Source organism: Hyperolius riggenbachi, chromosome 5 (assembly GCF_040937935.1).
Source record: "Hyperolius riggenbachi isolate aHypRig1 chromosome 5, aHypRig1.pri, whole genome shotgun sequence".
NCBI classification, from domain to species: Eukaryota; Metazoa; Chordata; class Amphibia; order Anura; family Hyperoliidae; genus Hyperolius; species Hyperolius riggenbachi.
Window position 1 is genome coordinate 25,221,001 of NC_090650.1, and position 25,772 is coordinate 25,246,772.

The 25,772-nt window shown below is 46.4% G+C and overlaps 1 protein-coding gene across 1 annotated transcript; it reads right to left on the reverse strand.

The window, feature by feature from the left end:
* Nucleotides 1-1,817: 1,817 nt before the first annotated feature.
* Nucleotides 1,818-23,933, reverse strand: LOC137518024 (histone-lysine N-methyltransferase, H3 lysine-79 specific-like). The gene is made up of 4 exons (XM_068235196.1): nt 23,799-23,933; nt 12,574-12,770; nt 10,764-11,188; nt 1,818-4,512 (listed from the first exon to the last, which is right to left on the reverse strand). The coding sequence occupies exons 2-4, from the start codon at nt 12,755-12,757 to the stop codon at nt 2,146-2,148; spliced, it is 2,976 nt and encodes a 991-aa protein (XP_068091297.1). The 5' UTR covers nt 12,758-12,770; nt 23,799-23,933; the 3' UTR covers nt 1,818-2,145.
* Between the last annotated feature and the right edge of the window lie 1,839 nt (nt 23,934-25,772).

Consider the following 25,772-nt stretch of genomic DNA (forward strand, 5'->3'; position numbering starts at 1 on the left):
GCATGAATGCAATTAGAGCATACCCAGTAGCAAAGCCACCGGTGCACGACTTTCTCCTCCATGCACAAGCGGCGCTCTGCTACTGGGCATGTGCAGACTATACTTGCACATGTGTATGCCTGCTCTAGTGCGTGGGGTTGAGCACAGCCATGGACATGAAGAGAATTCCAACCAGTAGCAGTGGAGATCTGGAGAGCCTCTGGAGATACTTAGGTAAGTATCTGTTTTTTTTTTTAATTTTCTTTCCTCACAGATATGCTTTAAAGTGTACCCGAGACATTTCATCTACCAGCTTTTATACTTACCTGGGCCTCCAGCCCCATGCAGACCGTGGGCTCCATCACCATCCTCCCGGGCAGCTCCGTTCCTCCGTTGTCTCCCCCGGTATATTTCCCAGTCATGGCCAGCTGTGCTTCACTGCACATGCACGCCCCTGTAGCCAATTGACTGCGGAGGAATGCAACAACCTGGGAGGAAGGTGATGGGGCACGCGGCCTGCATGGGGCTGCAGCTGGTAGAAGAAATGTCTCAAGTTTACTTCAAGGAGCTCACAGAGATGATATTTTTTGTGGGCCGGATAATATAGGTGAACAGTTAAAGGGATACTGTAGGGGGTCGGGGGGAAAATGAGTTAAAGTTACCCGGGGCTTCTAATGGTCCCCCGCAGGCATCCTGTGCCTGCGCAGCCACTCACCGATGCTCCGGCCCCGCCTCCGGTTCACTTCTGGAATTTCAAACTTTAAAGTCTGAAAACCACTGCACCTGCGTTGCCGTGTCCTCGCTCCCACTGATGTCACCAGGAGCGTACTGCGCAGACACAGACCATACTGGGCTTGTGCTATACACTCCTGGTGACATCAGCAGGAGTGAGGACACGGCAATGCAGGCGCAGTGGTTTTCAGACTTTAAAGTCTGAAATTCCAAAAGTGAACCAGAGGCGGGCCAGAGCAATGGGGAGTGGCTGCGCAGGCAAAGGATGTCTGTAACCGACCATTAGAAGCCCCGGGTAACTTCAACTCATTCTCCCTCGACCCCCTACAGTGTCCCTTTAATTCCATTAATCAGTGAAACAGCTGTAAGCTGATAGATTTCTGCCTGAAAGCTAATAGCTGGATACTTACCTCAGTAGTCTATGAATGGTCCAGAGGCTTCCCAGATACTCTTCGAGCCCACGGTTATTCCATGGCACCATCTTCTACGTCTGGCCACGTCTGTGTACATCCCTATTGGGCATGCATGAGTAAGGTCCACGCAAGCCCAGTAGAAATTAAGCCCAAAAAGTAAAAAAGCTATGCCTGAGTGGCTTGCAGAGCTGGAACGGTGGACTGCAGGAGGGTCCAGGAAGCCTCTAGACTATCCAGAGATTGGGCTTCCCACTACTGAGGTAAGTATCTATTTTTTGGTTGTTTAATTTTGGCTTCACTTTAAAGGGAACCAGAGGGCCCAGAAAAAAGGATTCTATACATACCTGGGGCTTCCTCCAGCCCCATACGCACGGATCGCTCCCACGCCGCCGTCCTCCGCTTTTTGTATCCGGCGGTACCGGGTCCCGTAGTTTCGGCCAGTCGGCGGCAGCACGCGGACAATTGTCCGCATCACAGGGGCTCCCGGCATACCCGTGCAGCTGCATACTGCGCAGCCGCACACGTAAGGGTATGGAGGGAGCCCCTGTGATGTGGACAATTGGCCGCGTCCGCCGGAAGTGACGGGACCCGGTACCGGCGGATCCAGGAAGCGGAGGACGGCGGCGTGGGAGCGATCCGTGCGTATGGGGCTGGAGGAAGCCCCAAGTATGTATAGAATCTTTTTTCTGGGCCCTCTGGTTCCCTTTAACAGTAAAGGTGCCAATTGACAAAACATTTTTCAGTGAACAATAATATTTTCGGCCAGATTATTCAGATCATGCGGTATGAAAACAGAAAAGCTGGATGAGCCCAAATCAATCTTGTCGATTGGCATGATGGATTTTTTCATACATGCAGTCGTAATAGTTTTTGGTAATGGGAATAGCTGGGATGCTTTAATGCTGTGAATTGATCTTTTCTTTTGATCTGAACAATCTGATAAAAAATGTGATCGATCACTAAAAATTGCAGCGTCAATGGGTACCCTAAGTCAGCATCAATAAATTAATCTTCAATAAGATTATTTTGAATGATTGGGCAATGTCTTGTTACGAGTGACATTGGGTCGTGGACTCGCACCTCTTGTCCCGGTGCCAGGCTTTTGACTGGAACTCGCAGGTCTTGCCATATGGCCTTGGCCATCATGTGTCAAGTCATTTCTGGGAGTGGACAGATGCAAGCTGTTTATCCCTTCCACCAGATGAGGATCCCGAGATTCTCTTTCTGTTACAAAACGTAGGAATGTCAACATGTCCTCTTTATTCGCTCTCCACTTCTCCTTAAATTCAAGGATGTTTACGGAAGGACCAATAAGATGTAGAATGTTTTCCTCCACAGATGACCAGATGTGATGACGAGAGAGATGTGACTGCAACATTCCGATTATATGCTCTTTTTGTCGCTCTGATGTATTTGACAGTGTGATCTTTTCATGTTTAAGTGAACGCTCATAGACAGAAAAGATGCGTGAAATCTCACGAGCAGCTTTGTAAAAACGCTCGGGATAATTTGGAGATTCTGCTGTCAACACAATGTTGGTGAACTCATCTCCAGGCTCTGTTCGCATTTCAACATAAGCCTGGCTAAGAATTTGATCAATCTCGTGTTTTTTAAAAAGTGTTAAGTAGGAAAAAACCAAAGGGTCAACAAAGAATGCTGTAGAGAGTGGAATGTGGTCCAGATTATTTCTTGAATGTTCTGGTGCAGATAAATTAGCAGTGTATGATTGTGAGGATGACTGTCTGGCTCCCATAGATGATGAGCTGGAAGTTTGCTTTGTCAATAGGTCCACATCTTTTTGGGGCTTAGAAGTAAAGTAATCTGCAGTGGTGTCCTTAGAATGTTTTGGAATGGAGTTTCTATCAACTGCATCCTGGTTTCTGGGTGTATTTTTATTTGTACTTGCATTGACTGTAAATGTGTCCTTGGCATTCCTCGAATTAGAATTAAAGTCATCTCTATCATTTGTCCTGGTAACTGCTGGATCACTGGACAGCCCTGAGTTGTAGGCTGGTATTCTATTATTTTCCGATGGTGAATCAATGTCTAGTGTTTTGTCCTCATTTACAATAGAATTTGTGGAGAATTGTAAATTGTCCATCCTTATTTCTTGGCGATGACAAGGATTAGGAGCATTCTCTTGGCTAACCAGCCGTATCAAATTTCTTATGTTACCTTTTACAGCTCTCCATTTCACCATAAAATCAAGGACATCTCTAAAAGGACCAGTAAGGTGCAGAATGTTCTTATCTGGTAATGACCAGATCTCCCGATAATGGAGATATAACTGTAAGATTCTGATTTCTTCTTTCTTGATTGGTTCCAAATTATATGACAGATTAATTCTTTCAGTCCGGAGACAATGTTGGTACTCTTGAAATATGACAGATATTTCAAGCACAACTTTGTGAAATTCCTCTGGAAGATCTGCAGATTTTGCAGTCAATATAACCTTGTTAACCTGATCATAATTTTCTGTATTCATTTGTGCATTAGCTTGACTAAGAATGGCATCAATAATTTCTTTTTTAAATGAAATTATGTAGGTAAGAACTGCTGGGTTCACAAAAAGTTCCTCAACAAGTATTTTCTGACCAGGGTTATTTCTGGAGTGAGTTGGTCTTGAAGAATTATCTGCGGTTGATCTTGAAGATGATGGACTGGCCTCAGCAAAAGATGCAGGATTAGATGAACTTGTGGCTGACTTCTTGTATTCCCTCTGGTCAGAAGTTAAATCTGCACAAACGTTCTTGGGGTGTTTTGGGCTGGAAGGTAAGTTATCTACAATTGTTTCTTTGGGTTTTCTTTTACAGGCGTTTGCATCGTGCATGTCCTTCAGGTTTCTTTGACTGGAACTTGACTTAGTCACTGTGTCCCTCTGTTGTATTGATTGAATGGGTAATCCTTCAGCTGGCTTTGTGATGGTAAATGCTAGGTTTCTGCTTCCTGAAGCTGATCTTGCATTACCAGTCTTAGGTGACCTTCTGCCAGATCTTCCCTTCCTACCAATATCTGAACTGTAACTGTCATCTGACGTACACTCAGATGATTGGTCTGCCATCCTAACTGATGTATTTTGGTTACTGGTCGATGAAGACCTGTCCTTTAGGTGTGCCTTTTGTCTGTGATCTTCTTTTTTCAGATTGTGTTCTGAGTTTTGCTGGTCCACAAGGGTCATGTGGTTGTCCACATCTGCAAAAGACATGGAGGTCCTCAGTTTTTCATAAAGTTCATCACGGCATCGGCTCAGATCATGAAAATTCCCTTCAATTAAAAGTTCTAAGTTTCGCTTCTTGCATTTTAGGTTGTGTCTCTCAATGACTTTCTGGACTTCTGAGGTGTCACTGAAATGTTGAAGGCTCAGCTTGGTCCTGATGGGCATGGAAAACTGCAAAACAAAATATTGTACTTAACAGACTGCTTTAGCCAGATGTCTAAATGTACAGATGGACAAATAGACAGAAAACATCTTCTCTACCAAGGCAACTCATCCTTCACCTCTATTCATGTATGGCAAAAGACAATAAAGAGTAGAAAAACACTTTGCAGAGCCTAATATTCTTTAGAGCCTACCTTAGAGTTGCACCTCCTGTCTGTCCTTAAAGAGAACCCGAGGCCGTGTTCTTACAACGCAATCCCCATACAGAGGCTAGGTCTGCACATAGAGCCCAGCCTCTGTTGCTATGTAGCTTCCTCCAAAGCCCCCCCCCCCTGCGCGCTGCGAGACCCCATAAAACACAGCTGCGCTGTCGACATGCAGCATGTCACAGCGGGCTGTGTTTATCTCTTTAATGCCAGTCTCCGCTCCCCCGCCTCCTGCATAGCTCCGGTCCCCGCCCACGTCCTTCCCTCCCCGCTGATTGGAGGGAAGGGACGCGGGCGGGGACCGGAGCGATTCAGGAGGCGGGGGAGCAGCTGAGACGGACATTAGTGAGATAAACACAGCCGCACGGCGCGGCTGTGATTAATGGGGTCTGACAGTGCACAGGGGGGGCTTTGGAGGAAGCTACATAGCAACAGAGGCTGGGCTCTATGTGCAGACCTAGCCTCTGTATGGGGATTGCTTGTAAGAACCCTGCCTCGGGTTCTCTTTAAGACTACTATCTGTTTAGCACTACAGCATGAAGTACACATTAGAAGTTGTTGCCTAAAATAATTGTTGGAGATAGTGTTGGGTGACAGTTTTGGAACAAGGGCTCTACAGACACACTGCATGGCCACCAGCTACGCAGCATTCACTTTGAGGAGAGGAGGGAGGAGGAGGGAGTGGCACCCTCGTGCGGGAACTTGCTTTGATGTTCTCACAGGAACAAAACATTGATGAGAGAGATACATCCTGGTGGACCATGGAAGAGAAGGCCAGTAAGGATGGGGAACAGGTATTTATGCTTGAGATTTCCAGCCAAGACAATACAGAACAATCATTTTTGGACAAAGACAGTTTGAAGTATTTAACGTAGCTTTAAATAGAACAGTGAATACAGTGAAAATACTGTAAATGTATGATATAATGAATTATATGTGTAGTACAGCTAAGACATAGAACATTAGTAGCAAATATATGAGTCTCATATTGTTTCCAGTACAGGAAGAGTAAAGAAACTTCAGTTGTTATCTATGCAAAAGAGCTTCTCTGAGCTCTCTGAGGCCTAGTGCACACCAGAGCGTTTCCGCTGCGATTTGCGATCCGCTTGCGGGTGCGGATCCGCTTGGGTAATGTATTTCAATGGGCTGGTGCACACCAGAGCGGGAGGCGTTTTGCAGAAAAGCATACTCCCGGGCTGCTGCAGATTTTGGATTGCGGGTGCGTTTCTACCTCAATGTTAAGTATAGGAAAACCGCAAACCGCTCTGAAAAACGGCACTTCAGAGCGGTTTTGCAGGCGTTTTTTGTTACAGTAGCTGTTCAGTAACAGCTTTACTGTAACAATACATGAAATCTACTACACCAAAAACGCTTCACAAAACCGCAAAATGCTAGCTGAAACGCTGCAGAAAAATAAGAAAAAGCGTTTCAAAATCTGCTAGCATTTTGCGGATCTGCTAGCGGTTTTTGGTGTGCAGCAGGCCTGACTGACTAGTTAGAGCAGTGCTATTTTATGAAACACTTCTACAGTACATCAAAGAAACAGTGAAAGACAACTTCAGATAAGATTTTACTACAGGGAAGTTCAAAGGGTTATTAGCTCTGCTCTGTTTCATAGTTTAAAATGCAGAGTGTAGTTTGAAAACTGAAAATATTAGAGAATGATGCAATGTAATAAAAAAAAAGCTATATAACTGAAAATCAAAACATGAGGCTCTTCTCTTTGTTACTAATGTAATTATCCGTACTACACCTACAATTCATTATATCAGGTTTTTTTCCGTTTGTCTCACTTTAAGGATACCCGAACTAACTAACATGTGACATGATGAAATAAACATGGTATGTAGTCTCAGGCCTTCATTTGATTCTAGGCTGTTATTTTTCTCACTCTCACCATCGTTGCTACCATCATCTCTCACAATTGCCATCCACATGCCAGATTCTCGACAAAGGTGACTCCAACCAGAAGCCTTAGCTGATAATTACAAACAAACACAGAACATTTATATCGCGCTCAAAGCGCCAGAACTGCATCCACTAGGATGCGCTCTATAGGCAGTAGCAGTGTTAGGGAGACTTGCCCAGGGTCTCCTACTGAATAGGTGCTGGCTTATCGCGCTCAAAGCGCCAGAACTGCATCCACTAGGATGCGCTCTATAGGCAGTAGCAGTGTTAGGGAGACTTGCCCAAGGTCTCCTACTGAATAGGTGCTGGCTTACTGAACAGGCAGAGCCGAGATTCGAACCCTGGTCTCCTGTGTCAGAGGCAGAGCCCTTAACCATTACACCACTGGTCCTCAAACTAAGGCTCGCGGGCCGAATGTGGCCCCCTGAGGCTTTTTTACTGGCCCCCCACACAGAAAATGTATTACTTATAAATGAGGTCATCTCCATCTTTCAATATTGGTGGTTCGCATATGGAATAGCAATGCTGGCATCACCCATCCACATGGAAGCCAGTAAGCAGTAATTTGCTGGTTTCCAATCAAATTCCACATCAGGTGACACTGCTGTCCAATTGAACTGCAGATTGACAGCTGGGTATGCTTCACTGTCCGGCCCGCAAAGACTTCTACATCAACTTATGTATACTCCGGCCCCCAGCAGTCTGAAGTATGTTGACCCGGCCCTCGACCAAAAACGTTTGGGGACCCCTGCATTACACTATCCAGACACTCACGTATGTATAGGGAAGGTTCTGGATCTCATAGAGTCTCCCCCGTCCTCTCTCCACCACCTTGGACCACCGATGTCCCCCTGTTGAAGCGGTTTGACCAATAGGTTGAATAGCTCTTTGGGGCTCTTCTTCAAGGCTTCATAATTACTCTTGTCAACAAATATTGCTGAAGACGAGCGGCTTCATACTGCGTACACACGAGTGCAGGCTCGCACATACGGAGCCGCCCGTCTTTGGAAACACTTGGGGACACGAATGCTTCCAAGGGCTGATGAAGAGTACCGAAGGCACCAAATTTACATGGGGCACCGCAGTGTAACGAGGGGATCTGTTTAAACCTTGCTCCAAGTTTCCATTAAAGGACCACTATCGTGAAAAAAAAATGTAAAATTTAAAATACATGTAAACACATACAAGTAAGTAAAAATGTCACAGAACTAACAGGTTTTTAAGTCCATCTCCTCATGGGGGATTCTCAGTATTTCATTTATTCTTTAGAAAAGCACTCCCTGGAAGGGCTCTATACCAAGGAGCTGGTTAGTCTCCCTACCTGTTTCACACTTTTCTGGCAGCTGGACTGAGCAACTGCTGTTCGTTAAGTGCTTTTGAAAATAAAGAAAACTGAGGCCGGTTTCAGACCGGGGGCCACACTGCACCCCCAAAAATGGCCTTCTGTGATTACCAGGTTACTAAAAAGTAATCCCCTTCTGGCTGACAGGAAGTGATGCTCGCTTGCGTTCACATCCTGTTTTGGAAATACAGAAGTGCACAGAAGTGTATTGTAAAAATACGCTTCCGTGTATGTGTGCCGCAACATTGCCGCATACATTTTTAAGAAACCCTGCGTCACCATAGACTTGCATGACTTCCCCTCCACCGCACACACGGACTGCCGGTCAAGCGCGCAGTAATGTAGATCTGTCCTTGCGTCGGGGATGCAACACAAAGTCACTTTCGTCGCATTGTGCTGTACCGTGTCACTAGGAAAGTCCCCATAGACTTTCATTGCCCAGTGGTGGGATACGGTAAAATACCGCACTGCACCAGCCCAGTGTAATAGCACCCTCAGACTCTCCCATGAGGATTTGGACTAGTCCAGAACCTGTCAGTTCAGTCAGATTTCTACTGCCTACTGTAAGTGACGTCAACATAGGAGAAAAATAAATTATAGCACATTTTACTCTGGAAGAAACATACTTCGTATTTATGCATTTTTATGTATTTTAAATTTTACAATTTTTCGTGATAGTGATACTTTAACCTCCTTGGCGGTAACCCCGTGTGTGACACGGGGTAAGCCGCCGGAGGGTGCCGCTCAGGCCCTGCTGGGCCGATTTACATAATTTTTTTTTTGCTGGATGCAGCTAGCACTTTGCTAGCTGCGCCAGCACCCCGATCGCCACCGCCGCGCGCCCGATCGCAGCTATCCGGTGCGGCGCGCCCCCCCCCCAGACCCCGAGCGCTGCCTGGCCAATCAGTGCCAGGCAGTGCCGAGGGGTGGATCGGGTCTCCCAATGACGTCCCGACGTCGCTGACGTCGGTGACGTCATCCCGCCCCGTCGCCATGGCGACGGGGGAAGCCCTCCAGGAAATCCCGTTCTTTGAACGGGATTTCCTGATCGGTGATCGCCGAAGGCGATCGAAGCGGGCGGGGGGATGCCGCTGAGCAGCGGCTATCATGTAGCGAGCCCTCGGCTCGCTACATGATTAAAAAAAAAAAATTAAAAAAAAAACTGCTGCGCTCCCCCCTGGCGGAATTTTTCATACCGCCAAGGGGGTTAAGGCAGGGATAACCTGTGAAATGTACACATTTTTATGCACTTATATATTATTTTTTTCTGCACGTTTACGTCTCTTTCGTGTTTTTTTTTTGTTCCCCCTTTAATTCTACCTGCTTACTAAATCAATGGGTAAAATACTCACACTTAAAGGGAACCTGAAGCGAGGAAAAGTATTTAAAATAGACACATGATGTAGCTGCAAATGAATATTACATACTCACCTCGCCATCAGTTCCTCTCAGAAGCTCACCATTTTCTTCTTACAGTGATCGCTTCCAGTTCTGACAATATTTTGTCAGAACTGAAATATACCAGTTGCTGTCAGTTATATATCAACAGCTGTCAGTTACAAATGAATGTGCAAGGTAATGTCCATACTTTCCTATGGCTCAAGTGGGTGATATTACAGTTTAACAGTGTGCTGACCAGGAAGCTGTTATGGGTAATGGCCATTTTTAAAATGGAGGACAGAGAATTAGATTGATCACAGGGGACAAATGGGACGCAGGAGAGGAGAAAGTGATTGATGATTAGACTACACAGGAGGTAAGTATGACCTGCATATGGTTATTCTGACTTTTTATTTTCAGTTCAGGTTCTCTTTAAACAGAACACAACATGGTGGCTGTCACATCACTGTGGGGATGTATTGAATGCTCAATGCATGCAGTGCGAGAATCGCACTTACCACATTCCTATGCAATGATGGAACACACTTGCACAGACAGATCTTCCTGAGCGGTAAGCCGGACACTGCGTCGGGCGTGCTGCTTCAGAGGTTTTCCCAGCCTCAGGAGTCCCCCGCTATCAAACTTTTTGTTTCTATGGATAAATAAGATGTTAGCTAGCACTAGGCTAGCTAGTACATGTGGCCACAACCCACGATTGCCCAGAATCCCCCAATCCCGCCGCTTATACATTCGCTTATACATTACCCAGCCTGGTTCCAGCGATCGCGCAGCCTCCCCGCATAGCGCCGCTCTTCTCTATGGGGAGGATAGGGTCTGCGCATGACGTCGCGTACGATTCTCCCCATAGAGAAGACTGAAGCTGTCCGGGGAGGCTGCGCTTATTTATTTATAGAAACAAATCGTTTTATAACGGGGGACTCAGGCTAGCAAAACCTCCTGAGCGCCGTAATGCTCAGGAGGTTAATCTATGAGCAGATTAAATTGTGTGCTTTTTTTTAAATTTCGCATTTTACTAGTTCCCGTTTTTGAGGGTAGATTCTACATCCTTAAAAGTGCTGCTGTACGTTCCAGGGCGTAGAACTGTGTCCAAAATTAAAAACTGCCACCCATTGGCGCATGTGCGCACTCCCGTGTGTGCCCGCTTATGCACATGCATGACACTTCATTCAATGAAGTAATAAAGTTAGGCAAACAAAACATTTTACAAGTAAAAAAAAAAAAAATTAAAATGTCATTAAGAAATGAATGACATGCGATTAAGAAAAACACGGGCGTTTTGCGACTATGCAAAACAACCGTACTGGGTCCCAGGCCTAAGAGTACATCACCTGGTGAATCATTCACAAGTGGCAATAAGGTTACTATGCATGGATAATGGGACTATATGATGCTCCGTCACTTACCTGTGATAACCCAACCTTCAGCTGGTTCATCTCCAGCTGTTTCGCCTCCAACCGTTCTGCCTCCAGCTGCTTTGCCTTCATTTGTTCTGCCTCCAGCTGTTTTGCCCTCTGCCGTTCTGCCTTCATTTGTTCTGCCTCCATCCGTTCCGTCCTCAGCCGTTCTGCCTCCAGCAGTTTTGCCTTCTGTTGTTCCGCCTCCAGCCATTCGGCCTCCAGGCGTTTCGCCTCCAGCCGTTGCGCCTTCAGCCGTTCTGCCTTCTGTCGTTTTGCCTCCAGCCGTTCTGCCTTCTGCCGCTCCACCTCCAGCCATTCTGCCTTACGCCGCTCTGCCTCCTTCTGTTTCACCTCCAGCAGTTTCACCTCCAGGGGGTAGGACTGTTGCTTTATCTCCAGCACATGACTCCTTCTCAGGACCCTCAGTGCCACTGTAATCATAAATATAAGAACTTTTATACTATATACATAAAAGCAATATACATTCAGCTGTACACCTGCGTACTCATGAAATTATCTTTTCAGCCAATCATGTAGCAACAGTGCAAAGCATAAAAGGCACAGGTCAGAAGCGGCACACAGAGGTGCTCTGTCCACTTTGCTTCTGTACGCGGCTTATAGACACTGACCCTCCTGAGGGTATTATGATTTGCCTTCTTCTTTTTAGCTGCAAAATCCCCATCTTGCACAAAAAAATTATTCGCCCACTTTGTTTTCTAAACCTATTTAGCAGTATACTTAGGTATATGCTTGGTGATAGATTCTCACATTTAGGGAGCAAAAAAAAGATGCTCCCCGCCTCATTGAGACCCCCCCTGCTGGTCTCTAGGTTCTCCTCCTCTTTCCTCCATTGGTTCTTCTCCCCCTGTGCTGCAGTATTTGCAGAGTTTCTTTCTGCTGATGTCTGTCCACCCCGCTACCATCATGGGAAAGGAAAGAGGGTAGCAGCTTTGTCAATCACAACCAGTGTCCATCTTGGAGGACTTGCCTGGAGGACTTTCAGGACTATCATGGCTGGGGAAAAAGATACCTGCTGAGAAGAAGAGAACTGGGAGCAGCAGGGACCTTACCGGTAAAGCTGTCCATACACTGGCCCGATTTGCCGCCGTTTCGACAGCAGATTCGATCACTGGGATCGAATCTGCTGCCAATCGTTCACGCTACACGCCGAATTTTGATCCATTCCGTCCGATCGCGCCGTGCGGAAAATAACCGTCGATCACCCGCGGGTAAAGAGCGCATCGCTAGTGGCGTTCGAGTGCCCGACGACCGACGCAAAAGAGCCGCATACATTACCTCCTCCGCCGGCGCGACTCCCGGGTCTCCGCTCTTCTTCTCTGTCTCTGCTCTGGTCTCCGGCATGCTTCCCTTCTTCCTGTCCCGGCAGGAAGTTTAAACAGTAGAGGGCGCTCTACTGTTTAAATTTCCCCCAGACAGGAAGAAGGGAAGCATGCTGGAGACCAGAGCGGAGACGGAGAAGAAGAGCGGAGACGCGGGAGTTGTGCCGGCGGAGCAGGTGATGTATGCGGGGGAGGGGGGGGGGAGCGGCGGCAGCACCACCACCACAGATTGTGAACAGTTTCAGGCTGAAATCAGTTCACAATCTGTTTGCAGTAAAGGTGGCCATACGATCCCTCTCTGATCAGATTCGATCAGATAGGGATCTGTCTGTTGGTCGAATCTGATGGCAAATCGACCAGTGTATGGCCACCTTAAGAGGAAAGTATTAGGCTAACTTATTCCCTTGCCTGGGCTTCTGTTTTAGCACACCTATAAAACAATAGATGTAAAACTCTATGATGAGCCTCAGCCATACCTTCCTGCTGGTCAAAGGTCAGTAAGGCCACTCCGTCCTCTTCTGTGGGGTACCAAATACTGATTTCTCCATTACCGCCATTACTCCTCCGTAGGAAGTGTATAAGAAGCTTATCTTTCACCAAGTCCTCTTCATACAGAGCAGAGGGGATGTTGGAAACGTGTAGGACAAGATTATCCGCCATGGTGACCCCGCTCCTAAAAAGAGGAAACTCTTGTGAAAATGTATCACCATAAAATACGGTAGATCAAATTTTAAGTCTTTATAAGAACAGTTCATCAAAAGCTTGAGAGTAAAAAATAAGTCGACCCCAATATTTCACCCTTTTAACCTCCCTGGCGGTAACCCGAAACCACCATCGGGCTACCTTCCGTGAGCGCAATGCACAGCAATGGTGCGCAGTGGGTGTTTTTACTCACCTCCCAGGGGATCCAGGCACCAGCAGCCATTCTCCTTCTCTGCTGAGATCGCTATCTCACGACAGGGTTACAGCGCCACATGGAGAACAGAGGAAAAATTGCAGCGCTGTATTCCAGGGAGGTGAGTAAGTGAAGTTTCCTGATTTTAGGGTCTGAAACATGCTGAAAAATCCCTTAAATCCAATAATCATACAGCCTGGGAGGTAAAGCTGGATTTTTTATTGACTCAAGTATAAGTCTACGCAGCAAAGTTAATGGCTGCACTTCGGGACCAGGAGGGGTTAATCCCCGCACTGCATAAACTATTCCAGCCATTAACCCCTTCTGCCCCTTAAAGAAAACCAGAGATTAATAAAAAGCCAGTTTTTTTTACTTACCCGGGGCTTCCTCCAGCCCCATAAGCATGGATGCGTGTCTCACTGTCCTCACGCATGCCTCCCGCGGTCCGGCTGGAATGCTCCGTTCAGCCGCAATCCAACCCTGGTAGACGGCTCAGTTGGGCTCAGTCTGACTGAGTGACGTCACACAGCCGCTTACAGGAGCAGAGTGCGTCTGAGGAGGACAGCAAGGGACGCATCCGTGCTGATGGGGCTGGAGGAAGCCCTGGGCAAGTAAAAAACATTTTAACCATCTCTGGGTCACTTTAAAGAGACTCTGAAGCGACAAAAAATTGCTATTTTTACCTGGTAGTTCGCTTCAGGAGTCTCAGTAGATGTAAACTGCCGCATCCCTGTGGCAAAACAAGGTGTTTAAACCCCCTAAATCCCGGGGCAAACATCCACTACTTTCTTGGCCGTGGATTTTGCTGCCCGGGGAGGCAGAGCTTAGTGCTGTAGCTCTGCCTCTACTGATGTCAACTGCCGTGCAGATCTCCACCTCTCTCTGTGAAGGAACAGCGAGAGGGGCGGGGAGAGGCGGAGATCCGCGGCGATTGACTTCAGTAGAGGCAGAGCTGCAGCAGAAAGCTCTACCGCTTTCAGGAAGCACTCCCTGGATTTTCCCCCGGGGATTTTGGGGGTCTATACCCCTCGTTTTGCTGTCGGGATGCGGCAGTTTACCTCTACTAAGGGCCTGTTTCCACTACACGCAGATTGGATGGAGAAAAACTGACTCCAATGAATTTCTATGGTCCTGTTTCCACAAAACGCAATTTTTCTGATGCAGATTTTCCCATAGGCATTCGTTGGAGTCAGTTTTTCTGCATCCATTCTGCATGTAGTGGAAACAGGCCCTAAAGAGAACCCGAGGTGTGTTTAAAGAATGACATCTGCATACAGAGGCTGGATCTGCCTATACAGCCCAGCCTCTGTTGCTATCCCAAACCCCACTAAGGTCCCCCTGCACTCTGCAATCCCTCATAAATCACAGCCACGCTGTGAGGCTGTGTTTACATCTGTAGTGTCAGTCTCAGCTGCTCCCCCGCCTCCTGCATAGCTCCGGTCCCTGCCCCCGTCCCTTACCTCCAATCAGCGGGGAGGGAAGGGATGCAGGCGGGGACCGGAATTCTGCAGGAGGCGGGGAGAGCAGCAGACTGACACTATAGAGATAAACACAGCCAGCTCTGACAAGCTGTTTGTCAGCAGCGTGGCTGTGATTTATGAGGGATTGCAGAGTGCAGGGGGACCTTAGGGGGGTTTGGGATAGCAACAGAGGCTGGGCTGTATAGGCAGATCCAGCCTCTGTATGCAGATAATATTCTTCAAACCCACCTCGGGTTCTCTTAAGACTGCTGAAGCGAACTATGAGGTAAAAATAACAATTTTTAGTTGCTTCAGACTCTCTTTGCAGCCAGTAACTCCTTCAGGCTCCCAACTGTAGCAATAACTTACCTCACTTCCTGCAGCCCAGTTTTCTTCCCCTGCCCCTTTCCTTGTTACTTGTTTTGGACAGGACTATCAGACCTCTGTTTTCTTGGCATTTCCTTTACCAAGAAAGTGTCACTTACCGCAGGGTACATTGCTGCAAATGGGAATGTCACTATTAGTACACACATTACTCAGTGTGCTCAGTACTGCCTGTGACTCGTGTATAAGCCGACCCCTATACTTTTATTGAGCGTGTCAGACCTACATTTCTAGACTTATACTCGAGTGTATATGGTAGCTGCCCAGAGCAACCAGTCAGATTCCTTTCATTCAACTACTGAAACTTGATTGGTTCTTCCCAGCTGCTCCACTTTTCTCTGCATTTGTCCTAATGGACAGCTATGACGAAAAATGCAAAATACACTCATATAAATTTGCTTTTTCCCCAGAGTAAAATGAACTGTAAATTACTTTTCCCAATGTCGCTGTCACTTACAGTAGGTAGTGAAAATCAGACAGATTTGTCAGTTTTTGGACTAGTCCGTCTCCTCAAGGGGTTGCTCAGTTATTTCTTCATTTACAATAGGATATACTGAACTGCAGTTGCTCAGTCCAACTGCCAGAATAGAGCGAAAGTGACTAGGGAAGCTGGCTGAGTCTGATATCTATGTATCTAAATTTTTCGGGAGTGCTTTTGTTAAGAATAAAGGAGATGCTGAGAATCCCCCAAGAGGAGATAGACTAGTCCAAAATCTGACAGATGTATCAGCTTTTTACTATCTACTCTAAGTGACAGCAAAATAGGTAAAAAAATCATTTATAGTGCATTTATTCAACCAGCAAATATTTTTATGACGGGAAATGATATAGGTATCTCCCAAAAGATAATACAACAATGTACAAGAGGCATTGTTGTGGAAAAAAGACATTTCTCAGCTTCTATTTACATTTGAGCAGAGTGTCCAGTTCAAAGTTATGCATATCCTTCTCTATAATCAATAGAAAAGCCTTTATTGGCTATTACGGCAATCAAACGCTTCCTATAATTGCAGACCAGCTTTTTTGCTTGTCTCCACAGGTAATTTTGCCCATTCAATTTTAGCAACGAGCTTCTTGCCATCATCCTGATCTTTAGCTCCCTCCACAGATTCTCAATTGGATTCAAGTCAGGACTCCGGATGGGCCACTCCAAAACGTTAATGTTGTTGTCAGCTAACCATTTCTTCACCACTTTTGCTGTAGCATGATATTATCCCCTTTACTTTTCACCATATACATGCTGCCACTTGGAGAAATCATACAAAAACATGGCCTGTCATATCATTGCTATGCTGATGACACCCAGATATATTTATCATTCAAACCTGGCGTCACAGACCCTACTCCACAAATAAACGCATGCTTAGCTGAGCTTCAGGAGCGGATGAATAATAACTGGCTAAAACTAAATGCTGAGAAAAACTGAGGTTCTTGTTATCGAAGGTCAGCGCTCGACAGCAAAGCAGCTCCAGTCTCAGCCACACCGCTAAGGATAAGGAGCTCAGACCTGAACAACTCAGACTGTGTGCTCAGCACCACTAAGGATAGGGAGCTCAGACCTGAACAACTCAAACTGTGTGCGCAGCACCACTTAGGATAGGGAGCTGAGACCTGAACAACTCAAACTGTGTGCGCAGCACCACTTAGGATAGGGAGCTGAGACCTGAACAACTCAAACTGTGTGCGCAGCACCACTGAGGATAGGGAGCTCAGACCTGAACAACTCAAACTGTGTGCGCAGCACCACTTAGGATAGGAAGCTGAGACCTGAACAACTCAGACTGTGTGTGCAGCACCACTAAGGATAGGGAGCTCAGACCTGAACCACTCAGACTGTGTGCGCAGCCTGGGAGTACTGATTGATGGGAAATTAAGCTTCAGGAATCAGATCTCAGCTGTTGTGAACATTGCAAGGATTAAACACCTCATAACTCCAGCAGATCTTCCTACCCTAGTTTATGCCTTCATCACATCAAGGCTGGACTACTGCAATGTTCTCTATACAGGCCTTACAAACCAAGACCTGCACCGCCTGCAATTAGTACAGAATGTCGCTGCAAGGCTGTTAACTAGTTTAAGACTGGCTTATTGTTATTGACATTAAAATAATTGCACAATCTACAATCTGGGCCCTAGACACCTGAAGGACTTGTTGCAACTGCATCACACCCCCCACAATTTTAGATCTAAAGGATCCAATAACTTAATCAACCCCCAGAGTGCACCTCAAAACCTTTGGAGACAGCCTTCTGTCATGCTGCCCCTACACTTTGGAACTTCTTGCCACACCCAATCAGAGCATCTCCATCCCTGGAAGTATTTAAGTCCAAACTGAAAAGCCACCTGTTTAGTCTGGCATTTATGAACACTTATTTCCTCTGTAACACAGTCCAGCCTGCAGCCCTGTATGGATCTGAGACATATCTATGCAGTGTTCTCCCCAGGCTCTTTTAGCCGGGTGCTCCACCCGGCTAGCTTTGGTGACCACCCGGCTGACATTGGATCACCTCCTCCTATGCTATATGCAGAGTTGCGCAGAGAAGTGCTGGCCCTACATTCTCTCATCTCACCCCACCCGGCTACTTTTTCATGCCACCTGGCTAGAAAAATGTTTTGGGGAGAACACTGCTATGCAATGTCCTGTGGGATAAAAGTGCTTTACAAATGTTATTGTATTGTATTGTAGATATTATATTTGAAAACATTGACAAGATTATAGAAAGAATGGAGGGCGCTTGGAGAGCAATACGTATTTCACCTGCTGCCGACTTCAATGCTGGGGTATCCACAAGCCCCTCCACAACTCAGAGCAATCATATAAATATATCATTCAAAAGGAGTTGTGCATGGAAATTTCCACGTGCAACGCCTTTTGAATTATATTTGAAAACATGTTAACCACACTTGACTATAAGTACAGTTTAAAAACCTTTTGGCTGTCTTGTAATCAACAATTGGTCTCACTGTGGCCTTAAATACTGAATATTACATATAAACTGCACCACGACATGGAGGACGGCAGACAGGCAGTGCTGGATTTATCCGATTTATTTTCACTTTCTATTCTCAGAATTCAGCTGCCCCCTACCACCCATCCTATACCTGAAGCTGCTAATGTTTGATGCAGGTAGAACCGGTGGCATGTGAGTTATACATTGGACCCCTAGGCACTCTATACATTTACTGCTATTCAAAGCATCTATAGAAGTGATTATCACCAGCACAGGATCAATAAAGAGCTAATACTGTGGTTGAGGGAGGGCCCCTCTGGCCCAAGGGCCCTAGTGCGGTCGAGACCTCTGCAGCTCCCATTTCTACGCCACTGGGCAGAACCTCCACCATTACTATTATTATAAATTTAACATGGCACCAGTAACTTCCATAATACTGCTGCAGTAGGACACAGAGGGAATTGAGGTACAATAGGGGGGAGGGACAGAGGGGATCGGGGTACAGTAGAGGGAATAGCGATACAGTAGAAAGGTCACAAAGGTTTGGGCTACAGTAGAGGGACAGAGAGGATTGGGGTACAGTAGAGGGACAGAGAGGATTGGGGTACAGTAGAGGTACAGAGGGGATTGGGGTACAGTAGAGGGACAGAGAGAATTGGGGTACAGTAGAGAGACAGAGGGAATTGGGGTAGAGTAGAGGGACAGAGGGGATTGGGGTACAGTAGAGGGACAGAGGATATTGGGGTACAGTAGAGGGACAGAGAGGATTGGGGTACAGTAGAGGTACAGAGAGGATTGGGGTACAGTAGAGGGACAGCGGGGATCACTGGGGTACAGTAGAAAGGTCAGAAAGGATTGGGCTACAGTAGAGGGACAGAGGGAATGGGGTACAGTAGAGGGACAGAGGGGTTGGGGTAAAGTAGAGGGACAGAGGGGATTGGAGGACAGTAGAAGGACAGAGGAAATGGAGGAATAGTAGAGAGAGAGAATGAATTAAGGTACAATAAAAAGACAGAGGGGATTGGGGTACAGTAGAGGGTCAGAGGGGATGGTGGTACAGTTGAGAGATAGAGGGGATTGGAGTACAATAGAGAGACAGAGAGGATAAGGGTAAAATAGAGGGGTAGAGGGGACTGAGGTACAATAGAGGGAAGTAACAGATTGGGGTACAATACAGTGACAGAGGAGACTGGGGTACGGTAGAGGAATAGAGGTGACTTGAGTACTACAGAGGAACAGGGTGGACTGGGGTTCAATAGAGGGTAATGGTGTATTGAAGAGGGACAGAGGAGATGGGGTACAACAGAAACACAAGATGGACTGGGGTGCAATTGAGTGACAGAGGGTATTAGGGTACAATAGAGGAACAAAGGGGATTAGGGAGAAGTAGAGGGACAGAGGGCTTTGGGATTTAGTAGATACAGGGATGAGTTTGGGACACAGTAGAGAGACAGAAGGGATTCAATGCAACCCAACACCCAACCACTGAACACACCACAGATCAATGTCCAATCAACAAAATGGTTGGCTATCGGTCTATTTAAAGTTTGTATAGTGTATTCCATGCATAAAACCAAATGGCTCTAACACTATTCACATGCAAGGCTACCTGAAATGACATGCAAGTTGTAATGTACACGTTCCTTCACTGTGATTAGCCTTTCATTTATGCTTTTGTATTTATGTGCATGCGCCTGATTGCATAACGTTTACATCTGAAGAGGCATTTCAGTTGTGCCAGAATTAGGTATTCAAAGAGGAACTTTGACCAAGAATTGAACTTCACCCCAATCATCAGTAGCTGTCCCCCTTTCCCATAAGAAATCTTTTCCTTTTCACAAACGGATCATTGGCGGTCTGTATGGCTGATATTGTGGTTAAACCCCTCCCACAGTGTGATGTCATGACCGTGGTCCTGACAGTTAATCATAGATAACATCTTTTTACAACTGCCAAGCAAGCAGTATCTCCCTCTGTGCATAGAACTCTCAGTAACGAACATTCCGTACAGATCACCTGGCAGCACTAAAGATGTCTCCACCAGTGGTACATTTTCAGAACGTAAATCAGGGAGAGGAAAGATTTCCCAGTGGGCAAACACTGACTACATAATCTATAAATGAATATTGTGAAAAATAAGCAATTTTATTCATTATGTCATTTTTATTAAGGTGCGTACACACGCACTATTGTAACAAACGACGGGTCCAGCAGACCATCCCGTGGGGCGGTCGTTCTGCCGACAGCTGCACGTGAGTACAAGCTGTCGGCAGACTGATAAGACAGATGGATCAGTCAAAAACAGTCTTATCAGTCCGCTGTCAGCTTGTACTCACATACTACTGTCGGCAGAACGACCGTCCCCGCGGGAGGGTCTGACGGACTCATCCTTTGTTACAATAGTGCGTGTGTAAGCCCCTTAACAGTTCCTCTTTAAACCACTGTCAGTGCATATTCCCTGAGTTCAAAACAATCAAGCAGAGATGATCTCAGATTCCAACGTTGCAGACGTTTCTTTCCCTGCAGGAAGTGGAATTCACCTGGGCGGAGCTGGAATTTGTCATGGGGGATAATAGATTCTGAAGGTTGGTGATTAATATAAATCATTAACCTTCCCTTTCTGATTAGCACTGTACCTATTCCCAGTTCTGTATGGGGAGTTCATGCACAGTGTATAGAAAAAGAAACTGCCAAATCGGAATTAGGACCCTTTTCCACAAGCAGTTGATAGGCAGTGAAAAGACTATCCAGCTCTCACAACTGCTCGCTGCTGCCTGGTAACTGCTCGCTGCTGTCTGGTAACTGCTCACTGCAGCCTGGTAACTGCTCGCTGCTGCCTGGTAACTGCTCGCTGCTGCCCGGTAACTGCTCGCTGCTGCCCGGTAACTGCTTGCTGCTGCCGGGTAACTGCTCCCTGCTGCCTGGTAACTGCTCACTGTTGCCTGGTAACTGTTTGCTGAGCACACAGTTCAACTGCCCTTGGAAAAGAGGCCTCACAGTCCCCTCATTCCAGTGCTGCCCCACTGCAGGACCACAGGCTTACACCCCCCTAGTGACCAGGCTATTTTTTACAATTTTGTGCTCTGCATCTTTAAAAGCTCGCTACTGAGCACACAAATGAATGCCCCCCCTTTTCTGCCCACCAACAGAGCTTTCCACCAGGTTTGTTTATTTTCTTCGTTCTCTGAGCCTCTCCAGGGGACAGTGTCCCCAATACAGCGCTGTGGTAGATCGCAGCGCTATGCAATGTAAATAGATGGCGGTTTCGCCGTGTAACAGTCTGCTAGCGTCGATCGCCGCTAGTAGACTGATGACTAAGCGGAGATGCACGCGCGAACGCCTGCAAAAACCCCGCCCCAGGACTTCATGCTTTCTGGCGTTAGGCGGTCAGGAGGGAGTTAAAGGTTATGCTGCTGCTGCTGCTTATTTTTTGCAGCAGAGAGGAAGTCCTGAGTTCAGGTCCACTTTAAATAAGGAATGTGACTCTTGTATTGCTGGACTGGGTGCTCCTCCCTGTTGCTTCTACTGTATTTTGCTACAAACCTGCTGGAATGTGGAAGGACAGAGGGCTGAAAGAGCAGCAGTAGAGAAACATCACAGAGGCCCAGTGCACACCGAGCGGTTTTTGATGCGTCATGCATCCGCCCGTCAAACCGCTTGGCTAATGTATCTCAATGGGATGGTGCACACCAGCGGTTTGAGGTTTTTAGCAAACCGCAAACGTGGCTCCTGCAGCACTTTTAGCAGAAGCGTTTCTGCCTCAATGTAAAGTATAGGAGAAACGCAAACTGCTCTGAAAAACGCTAGATCAGAGCGGTTTTCCGGGCGTTTTTGTTACAGTAGCTGTTCAGTAACAGCTTTACTGTAACAATATATGAAATCTGCTACACAAAAACGCTCCAGAACATGCCAGGCATGTATAGAAATCTAAACATGCCTACAATCGCTCTGAAACCTGCTCCCAAAACCGCTAGCGCATTGCAGATCTGATAGCGGTTTTGGTGTGCACTGGGCCAGAATGGGGAGTGCAATGCCCTCAGCAAGTGATGATCCATTCTACTGCTATTAGGAGGCAAAAGTTTCCAACCCCCGCCTGTGTCATATCAGAACATAGGGCTGAGACACACCAGAAAAGCTCCCCAAACGCTAGAGGTTTCAAAAGCTCTTCCCAATGTAAGGCCCAGTGCACACCGAGCGGTTTTTGGAGCGATCCGCCGGCCGCATCCGCCTCTAAAAATGCTTGTCTAATGTATTGCAATGGGATGGTGCACACCGGCGGTTTGCGGTTTTTGCCAAGCCGCAAACGCGCCTCCTGCTGCGCGTTTGCGGTTTTCGGAAGCGTTTCGTCCTCAATGTAAAGTATAGGAAAAACGCAAACCGCTCTGAAAAACGCTAGTTCAGAGCGGTTTGCCAGGCATTTTTGTTACAGTAGCTGTTCAGTAACAGCTTTTACTGTAACAATATGTGTAATCTGCTACACAAAAACGTACGCAAAACCGCTAGGTATGTTTAGAAAACCTCTCTAAACATACCTAGAATCGCTCTGAAATCAGCTCCCAAAACCGCTAGCGTATTGCGGATCTGCTAGCGGTTTTGGTGTGCACTGGGCCTAATGCTATGGGTTTTTTTTACAAAACCTCATTGCTCCAGTGTGCATAGACACATAGGATAACATTAGCAGGAGGTTTCAAAAACTCAAATCGCTCAGAAAAACTCCTCTGGTGTGCAGCAGGCCACAGGCCCAGTGCACACCAAAACCGCTAGCAGATCGTCAAAACGCTAGCGGTTTTTGGAGCTGATTTCAGAGCGATTCTAGGCATATTTAAGCCCAGTGCACACCAAAACCGCTAGCAGATCCGCAATACGCTAGCGGTTTTGGGAGCTGATTTCAGAGCGATTCTAGGTATGTTTAGAGAGGTTTTCTAAGCATACCTAGCGGTTTTGCGTGCGTTTTTGTGTAGCAGATTACACATATTGTTACAGTAAAAGCTGTTACTGAACAGCTACTGTAACAAAAACGCCTGGCAAACCGCTCTGAAGTAGCGTTTTTCAGAGCGTTTGCGTTTTTCCTATACTTTACATTGAGGACGAAACGCTTCAGAAAACCGCAAACGTGCAGCAAGGAGGCACGTTTGCGGCTGGGCAAAAACCTCAAACCGCCGGTGTGCACCATCCCATTGCAATACATTAGCCAAGCGTTTTTACAGGCGGATGCGGCTGGCGGATCGCACCAAAAACCGCTCAGTGTGCACTAGGCCTTAAAGACGTTTTCTAAACATGCTTAGCGTTTTTGGGAGCGTTTGTGTAGCAGATTACAAATACTGTTACAGTAAAGCTGTTACTGAACAGCTTCTGTAACAAAACGCCTGGAAAACTGCTCTGATGTAGCGTTTTCCAGAGCGGTTTGAGCTTTTCCTATACTTTACATTGAGGCAGAAACGCTTCTGCAAACCGCAAACGTGCAGCAAGGAGGCACGTTTGTGGTTTGCTAAAAACCTCAAACCGCTGGTGTGCACCATCCCATTGAAATACATTACCCAAGCGTTTTCACTGGCGGATGCAGTTGGCGGATCGCTCCTAAAACCGCTCGGTGTGCACTGGGCCTAAGAGAGATATGAAGGCTGCCATATTTATTTCTTTTTAAAACAATAGCAGTTGCCTGGCTATCCTGCTAATCCTCTGCCTCTAATACTTTCACCCATAGACCCCGAACAAGCATGCAGCATATCAGGTGACTCTGACATTACTGTTTTTTTAACATAAGAAAAGTATTGTCTCACCCAGGTGAGGGTTACAAACTTTTACCAACCAACAGGAGATGTAATAACTACATCGTCCTTTCTGCATGCTTTGTGTGTTTCCTGTTATTACAGTATCTACAGTCCCGGAGGCACTGGCTGAGCTGAAACTGCCCCCCCCCCCCCCCAACCCTGCACCCCCGGGTCCACCCTTCCCCCAACCCTGCACCCACGGGTCCCCCCTCCCCTGCACACCCGGGTCCCCCCTCTCACCAGGGTCGCCTGGATCCCCTCCTTGGCCTGCCCGTCGGGGTCCGGGGGGTGACAGGCGGTGGTCGGCCAGATTCCGAGCAGGAGACCAAAAACAGCTTCGATTCTTCTAAAGTGAAAGTGAAAGTCAGAAAGAAAAAGAGCAGACACTCCTCTATTCAAACGGCCAACTGCTGCTCCTCCCATATACTTCTATGCAACACTGTAACCCCTGTGCTGTATAATTTTATATACTATGCCCTCTACCCCCTGTCCTGTATACTTCTATACACTGCACATATACCCTGTACCCTCTGTGCTGTATACTTCTCTACACTACTCATATACACTGTAACCCCTGTGCTGTATACTTCTCTACACTGCTCATATACACTGTACCTGTGCTGTATACTTCTCTACACTGCTCATATACACGGTACCTGTGCTGTATACTTCTCTACACTGCTCATATACACGGTACCTGTGCTGTATACTTCTCTACACTGCTCATATACACTGTACCTGTGCTGTATACTTCTCTACACTGCTCATATACACTGTACCTGTGCTGTATACTTCTCTACACTGCTCATATACACGGTACCTGTGCTGTATACTTCTCTACACTGCTCATATACACTGTACCTGTGCTGTATACTGCTCTACACTGCTCATATACACTGTACCTATGCTGTATACTTCTCTACACTACTCATATACACTGTACCTATGCTGTATACTTCTCTACACTGCTCATATACACTGTACCTATGCTGTATACTTCTCTACACTGCTCATATACACTGTACCTGTGCTGTATACTGCTCTACACTGCTCATATACACTGTACCTATGCTGTATACTTGTATAGACTACGCCCTCTACCCCCTGTGCTTTATACTTCTATACACTGTAACCCCTGTGCTGTATAATTTTATATACTATGCCCTCTACCCCCCCCCCCCCCCCCGTGCTGTATCCTTCCCTGTACCTGTGCTGTATACTTCTCTACACTGCTCATATACACTGTACCTGTGCTGTATACTTCTCTACACTGCTCATATACACTGTACCTATGCTGTATACTTCTATACACTGCTCATATACACTGTACCTGTGCTGTATACTTCTCTACACTGCTCGTATACACTGTACCTGTGCTGTATACTTCTCTACACTGCTCATATACACTGTACCTATGCTGTATACTTCTCTACACTGCTCATATACACTGTACATGTGCTGTATACTTTTGTAGACTATGCCCTCTACCCCCTGTGCTGTATACTTTTATACACTGCTCATATACACTGTACCTGTGCTGTATACTTCTCTACACTGCTCGTATACACTGTACCTGTGCTGTATACTTCTCTACACTGCTCATATACACTGTACCTGTGCTGTATACTTTTATACACTGCTCATATACACTGTACATGTGCTGTATACTTTAATACACTGCTCATATACACTGTACCTGTGCTGTATACTTCTCTACACTGCTCATATACACTGTACCTGTGCTGTATACTTCTCTACACTGCTCATATACACTGTACCTGTGCTGTATACTTCTCTACACTGCTCATATACACTGTACCTATGCTGTATACTTCTATACACTGCTCATATACACTGTACATGTGCTGTATACTTTAATACACTGCTCATATACACTGTACCTATGCTGTATACTTCTCTACACTGCTCATATACACTGTACCTGTGCTGTATACTTCTCTACACTGCTCATATACACTGTACCTGTGCTGTATACTTTTATACACTGCTCATATACACTGTACATGTGCTGTATACTTTAATACACTGCTCATATACACTGTACCTGTGCTGTATACTTTTATACACTGCTCATATACACTGTACCTGTGCTGTATACTTCTCTACACTGCTCATATACACTGTACCTGTGCTGTATACTTCTATACACTGCTCATATACACTGTACCTGTGCTGTATACTTCTCTACACTGC